Raw genomic sequence first — 15,289 nt, 5'->3', positions numbered from 1 at the left:
TATCTTTGCTTTTCAGGGACTTATTTTTTTGATACTAACAGTACCTTAACATCCATTTTAACTAATTCAGAGGCAACCTGTGCTCACAAATGAAGGATACAGAGATTATGCTCAAGTGGTCTGGCTTGAAAATTGGCTCCACAATGTAAACACCCAACAGTACTTTAAGCTATTCCTGAAGAGAGGAAAAATTTTAAGTCAATAGGGAAGCCAAAATAGAAAATGTTGATAAAATTAGAAAATATCATAAGGAGGAACCACAAAACTGGAATAAGAAGCCCATCTTCACCACCAACTCCCCCCATCCAGAATATCCTCCCCCACTAGAGCCTCTCAGTCTCCCACACATGAGAAGGAACTGGGGACAGGGTGCCAGGATAAGTCCCTTTTTCCCATCCTTTATTATCTTCAACGCCCATGAGTGCCTCTTCAGCTTTTTTGGGAACTTAAATGCTGAGTTTACGAGGTCAAATGACTATGGAACATTTTCCAAAAATTAAATCACCAATTAAAGAAAGAACAGTGTTGTTTTAATATTCTCTTCTGCTGTTTCTCTCAATCTCTCTCTCTCTCTCTCATTTCTCTCTCCTTTCATTCTCTTGCTCTTTCTCTCCCTCCCTTCTTTTCTCCCTCTCTCTCCCTCTCTCTCCTTCCCCTCCCCTCTCCACTTCACCACACACAGAAACCCCTTTTCAAAGGGGCTTTTTTCCAACTCAGTGAAGTAAAGTCTTTGCCCCTTTGTGGGGAAGGCTCATTAACATTCCCACAGCAGCATCTCTTCAAGGATTTTACTTTTGTAACTCTGTGGGGAGGTCAAGAGGCCACAGTGGAGAGGTAAAAGGAAAAAATGGTAAATGGGGGAGGGCGGAAGAAAGGAGAGGAGGGGAAAGAGCCCTTCCTTTCACAATAAGGCCAGCAAGAAGGAGGGTGGACCAAAGTAGGAAAAGACCAGACAGACAAGACTCAGTAAAGAGATGAATATTGGGCCCCCAGATCTGCCCTTGGAGATCTCCAGATTCCTGAGAAAAGCAGAAAGCTATGTTCCTTCTCTCATTTCTTTTCCTCAAAGAGGAAGTACAGATGGAAACAGTGGAATGAAAGAGTGACAAAACCCAGTCTATTCCACTGAGAAATTAGAAGCTTTCCTGGCCCCAGTGTTCCCATTTCCCCTACAATAGCCTAGTGATAGCTGCACCTGTCTACCACAGGGAGGTTAACAGGATGAATGAGACAATGTCAGCAAGAGTTCCAAGGGTTGACCGTGAGGGAGCCACTCAAGGTCCTGACCCTAAAGGACTGGGAAAATAATGGAGATTCAGTGAACTCCAAAGCAAAGATCAGAGTGCTTTCCAAATCTCTTCAGATGGTGGTACCTGCTTCATTTATCCCAGCAACCCTCCTACCATCTGTCTCTCTCTCCCTTTCTTAGTATTGTTGCCAAAATAGCCTGGACTTGCGTAAGGGAAGGAATGACGGAAACTTCAAGTTTGCACCCAACACTGAGTGAGCTTTGCTTTGCTATTCTGTGAAGTCACAGCCATCAGAGATTTGCATCACTCAACTCCAAAGGGGAAAATCACTCCCACTTTCCTAACAGATGGTGTTTCAGATGCTCTCTTAGCCAGAAGAGTAAAAGATAAATAAGGTTAAAAGAGAGGACCTAGGCATAAAGCTAGAAGATAGGGCATATCTGGATATTCTATGCCCAGGGGTAACAGTAGTACCTTAAATTCAGGGAGGAACAGCAAGGTCAGAAGTTAAAGAACAATAAACCAATCACCCTTAAGTGTGCAAGCTGAACAGGAGAGATCCAGTTGGTTGGTTGCCAAATGATGTATTCTTGAAGGTCAAACTTCACATCCACAAAGAAATTCTTTCCACAGAATCCTTGACAACTGTTTTCAGCCTCTGTGAGAACATATTACAGAGACTTCACACATTTACTGGAGAGTCTATTACACTTTAGAAAGTTCCTTTATATTGAGCTGAAAGTGCCTCCTTGTAGCTTCTACTCTGAAGTACCAGAGAACTCATCTATATCGTCTTCTCAAAGGTGGCATCCCTCAACCCTGGGAGCTGGACAGGAGTGGGAGAGACAGAAGAGACACTATTTTAAATGAGATTCCTTAAGATCAATCACTTTTTTTTTTCACACTAGGCATCTGGTGGCATATTGTACCTTTAACAATATAGAGGGGAAAAAAGGCTAGACTACTGTCAGATACACCTGGCTTGCAGGCCTGTCTCTGTTGCATCATAGCTGTGCAGTCTTGGATAGGTTACTTAACCTCACTGAGGCTTTCGGTTTATCTATAAAGAGGATCATCTATAAATAGGAGTAGTAAAACCTGCTGTGCTAACCTCAAAGTTGTAATATTCAAAATATGTCCTGTACACGAAAATATCCTATAAATTATAAAGAGATCTACATATATTAAGTTATTATTATAATGACCTTTTTTACTCAGTCTTTTTGTCAGCCTTTCACATCCTCATTTTTGACTGGCAGGTAGCTGACTTCTTGGCCTTATAATCAGGATATACCAGAAAGTTCTCATTTCAGCTTATACCTCAGAAGCAGTCCCATCATCAAACAAGGTGGCATAGAGTCATGAAATAACCAAAAAGCACTGTGCAGAGCTTAGAAGAAGAGTTAGAAAAAACAACCGAGGGACATTTTCTGAAGAGACAGCACAGGGAGAGGCCGGGAGCCTGGGCAGGGAGGAGAGGGTTAAATCCTTTCCTCTGCAGTACAAAAGAAAAGAGTGTGCGGAAAGATTAGGATTTTTGCTTTTACAATGGGAGCTGCAGAAGCGTAGGGAAGAAGCTGAAGAAAAAAAAGGGGGCGTCTCCCCTTTAAAGACTTGCAGAGATTGAGAGAGAAGAGAGAGAGAGAGAGTCAGGGACAGAGAATCAGAGCGCGCGCGTCTGTCTGTCTGTCTGTCTGTCCCTTGGAAGGGAGAACATCTCTGCTTCACAGTGATTGGCACTGGGGGAGAGGCATCAGTTGGCTTCAGACCCAAGGGGGAGACCAGACCAGGTCACCCCGGTTAAGACTAAGTGAGAGTTGCCCCTCCCCGTCCCACCTCTCTCCACCCGGGAATGTCTCGGCGAAAGCAGCGGAAACCCCAACAGTTAATCTCGGACTGCGAAGGTCCCAGCGCGTCTGAGAACGGTGGGTGCCGGGGAGGGGTTGGGGGGGCCTTGAGCCCAAGCCTGTGTGGGTCAGGCCAGGGCAAGGGGAGGGCACCCGGGCCATGGGCAAAACCAGGGGGAGAACTTGGTCGCTGGGGGGTTGAAAGAGTTGAGATGCAGCGTGTAAGGAGATGACCTGTGCTGCGGAGAAGCCCCGCTTGGCTTTTCTCAGGGTTGATTATGTTTGTGTTTTCTGTGTTGTTTTTCTCTGGATGAAATGGAGTTTTCAAACTGGCTCTGTTTCCCCACCCAAGAGTTTTCTCCCCAGGTCCCCCCTTTGCTCACTGGTCTTTGTGCCGTTGCTAAGTAACCTCCTCAGACCTGAAGATCGTCTCTTAGGGGTGGGATTTTCCCCCCTTTTCTTTCTGGAGAGTTGGGTTGCAAGAGAATGAATTGGATAAACGTGAAGGGTCCCCTGAGGGAGAAGAGAAAAAAGTTTCTCATTGTTGGGCTGAGCAGAGAACAGATCGGAGCTCCCAGAGGGAGAGAGCTAATGTCGGTCAGATGCAGCCTGGTTTGGGGTGTGTATCTGTGTCACCTGGAGGAGAGGCTAGAGGAAAGTTCTGGATGAGGGGCTTAGGTTTGTGTTTCAAGGAAAGCCAAGCTAAAAAAAGTGTATGAGTTAACATACTTGTTGATACATGCATATCATTTTATGGGGATATGATCATTTGTTTAACAGATTTTCTTTATGAGGGGGGATAATTTCATGTATTCTTATAACATTCCAGTAAGTAAGAGGCAGCCAACAGAGCAAGTAAGGTATTGAGAAGTGACATTGCCCAAAGTCTCAGAAACAGAGTACAGTCAAGACAGAAACCTAAATTTCATGACATTTAGGGCTAGTGGTGCGCACTCCACCTAAACTAGGGTTTTCCAAGGTTGCTTGATTGTGGGTAGATCTGAGCTAGAGTCTGGGAATCTGTATCTTTGCAAATGTCCAGGTAATTCTTAGGATCGAGCAAGTTTGGGACAATTTGGTATGGCTACATATGTTCACACTGTGAAAGTCTGAAAGTCCTGGCTCAGGGATAAACTATTTATTTAGCAAACAGTTGATTCACCCAACAATGCAGTGTAGGATTAAGCACACAAGTGTTCTGAAGGCAGACTTTCAGGATTCAAATCCTGGCTCTACCACTTGGTTAGCTGTGCAACCTTGTTGGTTTACTTTGCCTTTCTATGCCTCAGTTTCCTCATCTGTAAAATAGGGATGAATATACTAGCTACCTCATTAGGTTACTGAGTTAATACATGGTAATACACTTGGAAAAATAACTAGCATAAATAAGTGCTTAATACATGTGGCACAGTCCCTAGCATAAATAAGTACTTAATTTGTATTATTTTTTTTAAAGACTTTTTTGATGTGGACCATTTTTAAAGTCTTTATTGAATTTGTTACAATACTGCTTCTGTTCTATGTTTTGGTTTTTTGGCCATGAGGCATGTGGGACCTTAGTTCCCCGACTAGGGATCGAATCTTCGCCCCCTGCATTGGAAGGCAAAGTCTTAACCACTGGACTGCCAGGGAAGTCTATTATTATTATTATTATTATTATATGTGAGTACAGTGCACTTCCTGTAAGTGCTGAAATATGACCAAAGCTCGGGAGCCTCTTGGCGAACTTCAGCATTTCTTTGTGAGATATGTGCCATGAAAAGCTCTAGGATAATGTATTTGTAGTAGCTAAAACTAAAACATGGATTAAATTTACCTTTCCACCTGTTGTAAAAAAGGACTTGAGATCAAATCAGTTCACAACATGCTACGGAACAACCTTCACAGACATATTGTTTTGGGTAGAACACATACCCCTCAAGTCAGTGCTTTACTGGGATCCCACTGTGCCAATATTAAGAGGTGGCATGCTGGTGGCATCCTTCCCTCCTGGGACACGTTAGCGCCCCCCCCCCCTTAATGTTGCTGCAGGCCGGATGTTTCCTCCTCCTGCTCTACAGGAGACTCTTCCCCCAGAGCCTCAGAGTTGCCTTACACCCGTTAGCCCCCCCCCCCCCTTAATGTTGCTGCAGGCCGGATGTTTCCTCCTCCTGCTCTACAGGAGACTCTTCCCCCAGAGCCTCAGAGTTGCCTTACAGTCCTGCTCCCCTGCTGGTTAGATTGTGGAACAATGCTGAATCCCCTCCAACCCAGAGGCATCCTCTCCTCTCCCCCGCTCTCGTCTCTTCTTCCCACATCCTCAGTTCACCCATTCCCAAACCGCTGCTGAGGAAGAATCTGGGAGGGAGTCACAAGAAATCTTTCACAACTGCGCTGAGGGGATTCTCCAGCCCCTTGAACTATAGCTCCCACTTGTGGCTGTGAACACTTGGGGCCATGGGGATGCTGCTGCAAAGCCGTCCCCATAGAAACAATGCAGGCTTGAACTCACTGGCAGCAACAAGTTTCAGTTGAAATTTTGCCTTTGAGCTATAAAAGTTGAAAACATAAATGTTAAGGAGAAAGGAAGCAGTAGTAACCCTAAGAAAGATCTGCCTTCAGAATTCTCCTGAGAGACTGAAAGATCCTTGGGCTACTTGTATGACTTGGAGTGTCACTGGGTCTCATTTGTAAGATGAGGTGGCTAATATCTGAAAATCTAAATTCCTTCCTGCTTTTGTAAGATATATAGATAGAGTTTCTATTCATTTATGTGATCTTCAGGCTCCTGAGTTTTCCTTCCGCCCCAGGGACTGTTTCTTGTTCTGCATGCTCCAAAATTAGGTAGGGAGGGCTCTTGTTCGGGGGCTCTTACACATGTCCTTTTACAGGCATACCTGTGGAACTATGGGCATCATCATGACCATCAGCAGACATTTATTTAGTAAGCTAGGGTGCCACTAAGGTTTTCAAGAGTCTTTGTCTTCTTTTAAGCAATGTTTACCATATGTGACAAGCAAATGCTGAGCCTTTGTTGCACATTTTAAAAGCCTCATCTCTGCAGTGACCTAAGATATCACCAAGGCACAGTCCGAAAAACCTGTTTTCCCACCCTGTTTCTGCTCAGCTTCCCTGACCAGAACACCAAAACCTACCAGAATAGTTATTGCACATAAGTGATGAGAGGGAAATAGTCTATTTACTTAAAAACTCTGGAGAGAAAAAAAATTTCTGTCTCCCCTACAGAGTCTAGAAATCTGGATTAGAGAACATAAGGGATGTGAATTGGGAAAATGTAAACTAGTACATCTGGGAAATAAAGGAAACGATCAGAAACCCAGATATTTAGTGAGAAGGAGAAACCAGGACAACAGCCAAACAGACCTAGGGGGAGAAATGGCAGTTGGCAGACAACAAGAGCAGCAAAAGGAGAAAGAAGGCAAAAATAGAGTTTTGAGGGTTCTGTTCTCTTTAAAACTGGAGGTAGAGAGCATCGCCTCTCAGGGTATTTATCCCTGAGCCTTTCAGCCCTAGGGACTCCTGGGTGAAAAAGAAAACATTTCTGAGTAGATAGAAAGTAACTCAAGGAGGGTGCAACAGAGCACTGGATAAGGAAACAGAAAACCTGGTTTTCAATCCAGCTTGTACCTTGAAGCTTTGTGACCTTGGGCAGGTCCATTCTTCTGCCAGGGCTTCAGCTTTTAGACTCTAAATAATAATACTCATTGCTAATATTTGCAGAGCATTTACTATTTGTCAGGTACTATGCTAGGCCCTTTATATATTTCCTCTTGTTTATTCCTCCCAACTCTGCTATTATTACCTCCATTAAATTTTTTAAAATTTACGGTAAAATATACATAATAGAATTTATCATTTTTAAGCATACAATTCAGTGGCATTAAGTATATTCACAATGTTGTGCAGCCATCGCCACCATCCATCTCCAGAACTCTTTCATCTTGCAAAACTGAAACTCTATACCCATTAAACAATAACTCCCCATTCCCTTCACCCAACACTCCCAGCCCCTGGAAATCACCATTCTACTTTCTGTCTCTGTGAATTTACCAATTCTAGGGACCTCATATAATGGACTCATACAATATTTGTCCTTTTGCGTCTGGCTTATTTCACTTAGCATAATGTTTTCAAGGCTCACCCATGTTGTAGCATGTATAAGAATTTCATTCCTTTTTGTGGCTATACCCCCATTTTTTTTTTTTTTTTTTTTTTTTTTTTGCGTTACATGGGCCTCTCACTGTTGTGGCCTCTCCCGTTGCGGAGCACAGGCTCAGTGGCCATGGCTCATGGGCCTAGCCGCTCCGCGGCATGTGGGATCTTCCCGGACCGGGGCACGAACCCGTGTCCCCTGCATCAGCAGGCGGACTCTCAACCACTGCGCCACCAGGGAAGCCCTATACCCACATTTTTAAAAGAAATGCAAGCCTTAGAGAAATTAAGAAACTTTCCCAAGGTCACAAAGATTAGAAAGTGCTGGGATGTTAACTGAAGTCTGATTCAGAGCTGGCACTCTCAATCACTGTGCCTAATGAGAGGTCATATCTCTAAAGTCCCTTCCAGCTCCAAAATGGTATGAATTCCAAGTGCCATTCATACCAAGTGCCGAGTCCTTTGATATCAGAAAAACGTCCTTAAAAAAAAACACACTTTTTTGTGTTTGATATAAGATATTCCTATTCTGGAAACAAATATATTTTTCTCACTTAGCACCAGATGTATAAATCTTTGTGCCTGTTTGTCCACTGTGTTGCACAGGCCAAGGGTGCATTTACTAGATATGGGTAGCAAAGGAGTATGTGTATGTATTTAGGAGAGAGGAGAGAAGATGAGACATTCTCCTTTAGAAGTTATCTATAGCAGCAGTTACAGAATCAACTCATAATTGTGGACACTACCAATCTGTGTTGGTCCAACATTAAGTTTAGGCAGGGGCTTACATAGTGTGCTTGTTTCTTTAATGGCTGGATGATGCTTGAACTCTGAGTAGAACAAAGCCTTTCATTTTACAATTGGAAGTATGGCTCAAGATGCACATACCCTGGGAAGGGCAATACAGTCACTTAAATTCATAGACAGGTGTATATCATGCCAAATTCTGTTCCTGGAAGGAGGATACAAGAGAGGCAAAGTGTGGCTGTGGTCAGAGTAGAGAGGCAACCCCACGGGAAGATTTTGCATGGAGCAACTCATTTTGCCTACATCCTAATTTTGGCCAGGTTGAGCACAAGTAAGATTTGTGAGGAGCAGGGTGGAAGGTTTGATGGGGAGGGCACTCCTCTGATGTGTACTGTGGGTCTCATCCTTTGTTGTACATCAGAATCACTTGAGGAGCTTTACAAACACTGATGCCTAGATCCCACCCTCAGGGAATCTGAATTAATTGGTCTAGGGTATGGCCTGGCCACTGGGATTTTTAAAAGCTCTCCCAGTAATTCTCATGGGCAGCAAAGTTTGAGAACCTGTGTTCAGCTCTACCACCCTGCTACCCACCAATTTTTCTGTTCTCCCAGCCATCCTCTCTCAAGTTTAATGAGTTACCAGGTTTAGAGAGTCACTGAGTTTCCTTTTTCCTTGTCGTTTCAGCTCTTCATAAATTTCAACAAGCATGTCCCTGTCTCAGTTCTATGTCCACCCCAGACTTTGCATGTGACCCAGGATAGCTTACTTCACCTTATCTGCTATCTAGGGACACCATTACCAGCTTAGTTTATTCCTGTGTTTATGACTTCATTCGTGTCTGCCTAAGAATCCTGCCCCCCTTTTCAGGATAGGCAGTGAGTGCAAAGTGCTGAGAAATAGAGGCTTCCTCTTACAGGTGGCTGCTGATCCGTCACCTTTCACCAGGGACTGAATTTACCTTAAAGAAGAGCCCAGATCAAATTACGCATCAGAAAGCAAGTTTCATTAAAGAGCAAGAAAGGGGACAGTGTTTCCCAGGAGAAGATGAAAAGAAAAGGATTTCTTTTCTTGTCGGAAGACTTGACAAAACAGCAACTTGATATCAAATGTTCAATGCTAATTAACAAATGCTCAGTAGAAAGCTTCCATCTGATTCCCTCTCTGTTACTGAGGCCAGAGAGCAAATGGCAGGTAGGAGCTACACAGGGCCCTTTCTCTAGCTTAGGGAAGCCACACAATGTTGATGTGCTTGGGAAAGCACTGGACAGGAGTCAAAATTCTGAATGCTTGCTTCACTGAATTACTGTGTGAACTTGGAAGAGTCACTTAACCTCTCCAAGCTTCCATTTTCTTATCTGTAAAAATAAACAACATTGCATTAACCTGTGACTTGCCATATTGAAATAGAACCCCCTCTCCCTCATTGTCAGGGTCAGGCCTGGAAGCATGTAGCTCATCTGTTTCAGAGCCATTGTCCACAGTGTTAAAACCCTTGTGATTATCGGAAGTTTCAAAACATAATTCAGTACAATGTTTTCAATGAAAGTGGACGTTACTAATGTTACATTGTTTCAGCTCCCCCCCCAAAAGACTTCCTACCCTTGATATATGCCAATGATATCAGCCTCAGAAATTAATAAGATTGCTAATTCCCTGGCGGTCCAGTGGTTAGGACTCCAGGCTTACACTGCTGAGGGCCTGGGTTCGGGGAACTAAGGTCCTGTGCAAGCTGTACGGCTTGGCCATAAATAAATAAATAAATAAATAAATAAGAAATTAATAGGCAACATGAAAACATCTAATTTTAATATATATGTGTTTTATTTTGATTGTTTTGCCACTGACAATATAAATTCTCTAATTCATAATATTTGGGACTCCTCCCAAAATTTAAAGTCCCATATATACATATTATTATTATTTTATACATATTATTTTATCCCCACAATATTTGTCTGATGAAGATAGCACAGCTACAACATTACCACTTTACAAAAAAGGAAATGGGGGCATAGCATGGTGTGACTGACCACCACGCCTCAATTTATCAGCCAGACAAGATTGGAACTGGGATTAGAACAATGTGGATTTACTGATGCCTTGGCAAACCACAAAACTAAGGACTTGTGGTCATTTCCTGTAAGTAAGATAAGCTCTTTTAAGGAAGTGGGAAACCCATTAAGACTCATTTCAAGGTAGAAAGGGAATGCAGAGTACCTGGTCCAGGAGGCATCTTATCCCTACTTATCCCCTCCCTGAATAGGAGGCCACCTCTGTGCTGGTGAGCAGGTGTTAAGTCTTTCCTAGGCATTCAAGCCAGGTTGGGGCTAAAAGGGGCTTTAGGCACTGAGCGGCTGCTTGGTAACTTCCTCCTACTGCATTTTCCCCATTGTTTCAGGAGAAGCTCCCCTCCCCCCAGGTTAGAGCTAGGTAGGCCTCTGCAGGCTAGCATCTCCCCAAACCCAACTGTCCTCAGTAGTGGCTGTGTTGCCAGAGAGACAACGGAAGAAGAAGGGTAGACAAGAGGGTACTAAATAGGAGATGGCCCCTTAAATAAGCATGAACTCTATCAATTCGGTGTGGGCTTGGTGATCTGTGGAGTAACTCGCATTCAGCTATTATTCTGGGGGAGGAGGGGCGGGGAGTAAAGGGGCTTAGTGTTACGCAGAGAGGAGTCCTGAAACGACTTCCTTGGAAATTCTACCTCGCGGCCTCCCACCCTGAGAAACTTCTTTTGTGGATGGCTGGGGGTAGGGTGGGAATGGAGGTCAGGAAAACAGGACAAAACTTGGGGTATCCTGGGGGTACCAGATATGTGTGTGTAGGTAAGGGGTAGGTGTGCTGGGATCCCCCTCCCGCTCTGGCCCTCAGACCACCCTCTCTGGAGCCCACGTTTTCCAGGCTCAGCGGATCCTTTATCCAAAGGAAAATAAGAGAAGCCTGTCGCTTTGCTCTATTGAGCAAGGCTGTGTTTCCTACTGTGCCCCCTTGAGCTTGCTGGGGGGTTGGGAGGGAGAGGGGGGCAGGTCTGGGCAAGGACATCCGGAGATGGGGGGAGCTGGCAGAGGGTAAGGAAAGGTGGACCCCCGCCATGCCCCACAGCACCTGTCACTGAGCCTCCGGAAACCCTCCCGGGCTCTGGGCTCTGGGCTCGCTCCCCTCCCTCCCCAGCAGCTCCTCCCCCATCGCCCCTCTCCCAGCTTTCTCGTTCCAGCTCCTCCCCTCCTCCGCGACTCCTCGCTCCCCTCCCCCTCCTCCGCCGCTCCCTGCCCCCGCCGCCGATCTCCATCTCCGCAGTCTGGGCCGCTGGGTGCAGAAGCTGCCGCAGCCCCGGCGGCCACTGCCGCCTCCCCCAATCCGGATACCCATTGTCTCCCACTCCACCTGGCCCTCCACCTCCCACACAACCATGGCGCACGAAGCCGGGAGGAGCTCTCGTCTCGGGGGGCCCTGCGGGGAGCCGGCGGAGCTTGGAGGTGCGGTAGGGCCCGGCCCGGGCAGGGGTGGGGGTGGAGGGGACGCGGGGGGCGGGGAGAGGGCTTTCGGTGGACGAGATAGAAGGCACGATTCTCCGCACAGGACCCGGTCCTCACACCCAGTCCTTGCGCCCGCCAGTGGCCCGGGGGGATGGTGGTGGAGGGGGGGAGTAGCTTGTGCATGCCCGCTCCTCCTCCCTCCTGGCCCCCAGTGCTGGCGAGTCTCCTGTCCAGGCGGGACAGCACTGAGCTCTAGCCTCCTGCACGGCCAGCCGGATGGTGAGCTCATCTCCCCACCCCCCACTAGCGGTTACTGGGCTCGTTGTTAATTACAGCCTCTGCACACCCATCCGAACCGCACCACCCACGCTCTTTCCTTGTCTTCTCCCCAGGTGATGCTAGCGAGGAGGACCACCCCCAAGTCTGTGCCAAGTGCTGCGCACAATTCACTGACCCAGCTGAATTCCTCGCCCACCAGAATGCATGTTCTCCTGACCCCCCTGTAATGGTGATAATTGGGGGCCAGGAGAACCCCAACAACTCTTCGACCTCTTCTGAACCCCGGCCTGAGGGCCACAGCAGTCCCCAGGTCATGGAGGCCGAGCCGAGCAACCCCTCGGATTCTGGGTCCTCTGTACCCACAGATCCTACCTGGGGCCCAGAGCGGAGGGCAGAGGAGTCTTCGGGGCACTTTCTCGTAGCTGCCACAGGTACAGCAGCTGGGGGAGGTGGGGGCCTGATCTTGGCCAGCCCTAAGCTAGGAGCAACTCCATTACCTCCAGAATCCACTCCTGCACCACCACCCCCTCCACCTCCTCCTCCGCCCCCAGGTGTAGGCAGCGGCCACTTGAACATCCCTCTGATCTTGGAAGAGCTCCGGGTACTGCAGCAGCGGCAGATCCATCAGATGCAGATGACTGAGCAAATCTGCCGGCAGGTGCTGCTGCTTGGCTCCTTAGGCCAGACAGTGGGCACCCCTTCCAGCCCCTCCGAGTTACCTGGGACAGCCGCCGTCTCCTCCACCAAGCCCTTGCTCCCCCTCTTCAGCCCCATCAAGCCTGTCCAAACTGGCAAGACACTGGCGCCTTCCTCCACCTCCTCTTCCTCAGGGGCGGAAACACCCAAGCAGGCTTTCTTCCACCTTTATCATCCACTGGGGTCACAGCACCCTTTTGCTGCCGGAGGGGTCGGGCGAAGCCACAAACCCACCCCTGCCCCCTCCCCGGCCCTGTCAGGCAGCACAGATCAGCTGATTGCCTCGCCTCATCTGGCATTCCCAGGCACCACGGGACTACTGGCAGCACAGTGTCTTGGGGCAGCCCGGGGCCTCGAGCCTACTGCCTCCCCAGGGCTCCTGAAGCCAAAGAATGGAGGTGGTGAGCTGGGCTATGGGGAATTGATGGGTCCCTTGGAGAAGCCTGGTGGACGGCACAAATGCCGCTTTTGTGCCAAAGTATTTGGCAGTGACAGTGCCCTGCAGATCCACCTGCGTTCCCACACAGGTGAGAGGCCCTATAAGTGTAACGTCTGTGGCAACCGCTTTACCACGCGTGGCAACCTCAAAGTGCATTTCCACCGGCATCGGGAGAAGTACCCGCACGTGCAGATGAACCCTCACCCGGTACCAGAGCATCTGGACTACGTCATCACCAGCAGCGGCCTGCCCTATGGTATGTCCGTGCCACCAGAGAAGGCCGAGGAGGAGGCAGCCATGCCAGGTGGCGGTGTGGAACGCAAGCCTCTGGTGGCCTCCACCACGGCACTCAGTGCCACAGAGAGCCTGACACTGCTCTCCACCGGGGCAGGCACAGCCACGGCTCCTACGCTCCCTGCTTTCAATAAGTTCGTGCTCATGAAAGCGGTAGAGCCAAAGAGTAAAGCTGATGAAAACACCCCACCCGGGAGCGAGGGCTCAGCCATCGCCGGGGTGGCAGAAAGTGGCACAGCAACCCGCATGCAGCTAAGTAAGCTGGTGACTTCGCTACCCAGCTGGGCCCTGCTTACCAACCACTTTAAGTCCACTGGTAGCTTCCCCTTTCCTTATGTGCTAGAGCCCTTGGGGGCTTCACCCTCTGAGACCTCCAAGCTGCAGCAACTGGTAGAGAAGATTGACCGTCAAGGAGCCGTGGCAGTGGCCTCTACTGCTTCGGGAGCCTCCACAACCTCTGCCCCTGCAACTTCATCCTCAGCCTCATCGGGACCTAACCAGTGTGTCATTTGTCTTCGGGTGCTGAGCTGTCCTCGAGCACTGCGCCTGCATTACGGCCAACATGGAGGTGAGCGGCCCTTTAAATGCAAAGTGTGTGGCAGAGCTTTCTCTACCCGGGGCAATCTGCGCGCACATTTCGTGGGCCACAAGGCTAGTCCAGCTGCCCGGGCCCAGAACTCCTGCCCCATTTGCCAGAAGAAGTTCACCAATGCTGTTACTCTGCAGCAGCATGTTCGGATGCACCTGGGGGGCCAGATCCCCAACGGTGGTACCACGCTCCCTGAAGGTGGGGGAACTGCCCAGGAGAACGGCCCTGAGCAGTCTGCAGTCTCTGGGGCGGGGAGCTTCCCCCAGCAGCCATCCCAGCAGCCATCCCCAGAAGAGGAGTTGTCAGAAGAGGAAGAAGAGGACGAAGAAGAAGAGGAAGACGTGACTGATGAAGATTCCCTGGCAGGGAGAGGCTCCGAGAGTGGAGGTGAGAAGGCGATATCAGTGCGTGGTGATTCAGAAGAGGCCTCCGGGGCAGAGGAGGAAGTGGGAACCGTGGTGGCCGCGGCCACAGCTGGGAAGGAGATGGACAGTAATGAGAAAACGATTCAACAGCCTTCTCTGCCACCGCCGCCGCCGCCTGACAGCCTGGATCGAACGCAGCCAGTGGAGCAGGGCGGCAGTGATGTTGCAGGAGGCACAGAAGAGGGGGGCAAACCTGAGAGGAGCGCCAGCCCAGTGTCAGCGTTGGCTCTAGAAGGGGAAGGCAGCAGCCCCACCTTGGTGGAGGAGCTGAGCCTGCAGGAAGCGATGAGAAAGGAGCCCGGAGAGAGCAGTAGCAGAAAGGCCTGTGAGGTGTGTGGCCAGACCTTTCCCACCCAGGCAGCTCTGGAGGAGCATCAGAAGACCCACCCCAAAGAGGGGCCGCTCTTTACTTGTGTTTTCTGCAGGCAGGGCTTTCTCGAACGGGCTACCCTCAAGAAGCATATGCTGCTGGCTCACCACCAGGTACAGCCCTTTGCCCCCCACGGCCCTCAGAATATTGCTGCTCTTTCCTTGGTCCCTGGCTGCTCATCCTCCATCACTTCCCCAGGGCTGTCCCCCTTTCCCCGAAAAGATGACCCCACGATCCCATGAGCCTGTTTTTCTGAACCTGCTGCCCCTTGACCCCGGGGCCAGAAACCGAGAGCTCTGTAGAAGGACCTCCAAGATCTATGAGCCCTTATTTGTCTATTTCTCTGAGTTCTTACATGATGTGTCCCTAGTGGCTTTTCTCTAATCCCTGAGCTTTGAAATCCTTGTGCTTACAGGGGGGTGGCCCCCTGAGAAACTCTTCTTTCCTCTTCATTCATTGTACCTGAGGAAAATAGATTCTCTACAGCTTTCACATTCCCAAGAAGAACCCTCTCCACCTTCCCTGGGAATGACCCTTCTACCCTCTCCTCTCCCTTCCCTTTGGCAGGTGCATCTGAGCACCCACATTTGGAATTATAGCCCAGCCCGAGGGGCCAGCAGCTGTCCCTGGAGGGCCTAGGGCCACTCCTCTCTGGTGACCAGGTCAACCTGCAGGACTTCTTGTCCCAGGGCATTCCTCCCCAGCTGGTGAGGGTGGGTGCC

At 48.8% G+C, this 15,289-nt stretch overlaps 1 protein-coding gene across 1 annotated transcript; it reads left to right on the top strand.

The window, feature by feature from the left end:
* Nucleotides 1-3,093: 3,093 nt before the first annotated feature.
* Nucleotides 3,094-14,809, top strand: SALL2 (spalt like transcription factor 2). The gene is made up of 2 exons (XM_007449511.1): nt 3,094-3,175; nt 11,868-14,809. Exons 1-2 carry the CDS (start codon nt 3,103-3,105, stop codon nt 14,807-14,809), a joined length of 3,015 nt encoding a protein of 1,004 aa, XP_007449573.1. The 5' UTR covers nt 3,094-3,102.
* Nucleotides 14,810-15,289: the final 480 nt, after the last annotated feature.

The sequence above is a fragment of the Lipotes vexillifer genome, unplaced genomic scaffold, assembly GCF_000442215.2.
Source record: "Lipotes vexillifer unplaced genomic scaffold, Lipotes_vexillifer_v1.1 scaffold1093, whole genome shotgun sequence".
NCBI classification, from domain to species: domain Eukaryota; kingdom Metazoa; phylum Chordata; class Mammalia; order Artiodactyla; family Lipotidae; genus Lipotes; species Lipotes vexillifer.
The sequence above is the reverse complement of the archived record's forward strand: the minus strand, read 5'-3'. Positions and strand labels throughout refer to the sequence as shown.